This window comes from Temnothorax curvispinosus, unplaced genomic scaffold (assembly GCF_003070985.1).
Source record: "Temnothorax curvispinosus isolate PA1 unplaced genomic scaffold, ASM307098v1 QBEX01017917.1, whole genome shotgun sequence".
Lineage (NCBI taxonomy): Eukaryota > Metazoa > Arthropoda > Insecta > Hymenoptera > Formicidae > Temnothorax > Temnothorax curvispinosus.
In genome coordinates this window covers 1-1,809 of record NW_020227697.1, presented here as the reverse complement: position 1 = coordinate 1,809, position 1,809 = coordinate 1, and the positions used below count along the sequence as shown (strand labels likewise).

The window sequence follows — 1,809 nt, the reverse complement described above, 5'->3', positions numbered from 1 at the left end:
GGCCATCGTTAGCAAGAAATATATTATTACCGCGGCGCACTGCTTGGCAGGGTATGCATATCCTCTTTTCTTTTCCACAGTCCAAAACATTTAACTGTCTTATTCTTATTCATTATTGCATTTTGTACATTTGTAATTTTGTAAAAGAAGAAAGATATTATTATATACCGTCTAAATGCAATTAAGTTTAATATGGAACGAAATTATAAAAATATGAGAAATTTGGAAAAACACGCAACGAATTTTTATATCTAGAGATATATGATTTATATTAATTATATAATCAAGATTACCTCTCCACTCAGACATTCAGACAAGTATAATAACGTTAAATAAATATTGAAACAAAAAAATCATCTTTTAGACTCATAAATTAAATCAAAGCGAAGTAATCATAAACTTTACTGATTGTTACAGTCGGCGATATCCATCCGACATTCAAATCGGCGTTGGAAGCAATCATCTTCAGTCTCAAATTATATATACCGCAGATGCTCTAATAATACACGATAATTATAAAAAGGAACAACCTTTTAATGACATTGGTTTAATTAAACTATCGAAAGACATCACATTTAATAAAACCATCACATCGACAGCTCTAATATCTGACAACAAGAATTTGGAAGGTGTTAGATTGCAAGTTTCTGGTTGGGGAAGACTTTGGGTAAATATAAGAAATATATCTAATATCTCATTTAAAATTATCTATCAAAATTATCTAACCAAAATTTATACACAAGGGCGAGTTTTGACAAATATTATTTTACAGCTCTCGAGAAATTTCAAGAACGATATATTATATTCTTTATCATTTCTATATCAAAACTAAAGGTATCAGGCATTAGTTTAAAACACTTTATTTTCAGGCGGGCGGTTCGGCTCCAGTACGCCTGCAACATGTCACAGTAACAGGATATTCTCAAAAGAATTGCGCATCGATATACGCACCCAATATCACCGATGGTCATATATGCACCCTTGAATCGATGGGTAAAGGAGTTTGTCATGTAAGTATATAATTGTAAAATAAATCGTGCACGCGTTTATCTTATAACAACCTTTATCCCGCTAAAAATTATAAAAAAGTTTAGTAAAAAAAAAAGAGTAATGCGTCGTTGCTTTATCTATGTTGATGTCAGATTGATAAGGAATGACGAATGACATTTCTATCGTTCAGATAATTTGTTAGAACTAGTTCTGATAAAAAAGCGGTTAATGCAAAAACAACTTTAAAGTGACGATTATTAACGTCACGCGCTGATATCTAGAGAATCAATATTTTGATGAAAAATTCTGGCGAATATTACTACATTAAATACGCTATCTCCGCAGGGTGATTCCGGTGGTGCGCTCACTTACGAAGACAAACTAGTTGGCATCGTGTCTTTTGGTGTTCCATGCGCCGAGGGCTATCCAGATGTGTTCACTAGGGTGTACTACTACAGAGACTGGGTCAACAAAAATATTAATGCAGGCTGCAACCAACAATTAAACATCCTTCTCGGACTTTTTACAACGTATCTGTGCATACATTCATTCTTGTAGATACGTATATTTTATTGCGCGCGCCTGTGATCGGTTAATTTTAATTATTGATGAATATTGCATAAGGATGTAAATGAAGATCTTAAAAAAAATTGTATCGTTACGGATAATGTTTTATAAGTTATAAAATTTCTCTTCTATTACATGTAACATATGTATATCTATATATAAAATATATTATCCAAGTATATTTCGATATGTACGAGATTGAAATTAATTTATTGAACGTATAATTTTTCCTAAGATTCTTTGAAAAGCATA

General features: G+C 31.7%; 1 protein-coding gene across 1 annotated transcript; it reads left to right on the top strand.

The window, feature by feature from the left end:
* Positions 1-4: 4 nt before the first annotated feature.
* On the top strand, positions 5-1,572 carry LOC112467960 (chymotrypsin-2-like; the record flags this gene model as incomplete). Its single annotated transcript, XM_025036928.1, has 4 exons — positions 5-51; positions 418-667; positions 870-1,010; positions 1,336-1,572. Coding segments are annotated over 4 exons (651 nt in total), but the record flags the coding sequence as incomplete, so codon positions are not given.
* Positions 1,573-1,809: the final 237 nt, after the last annotated feature.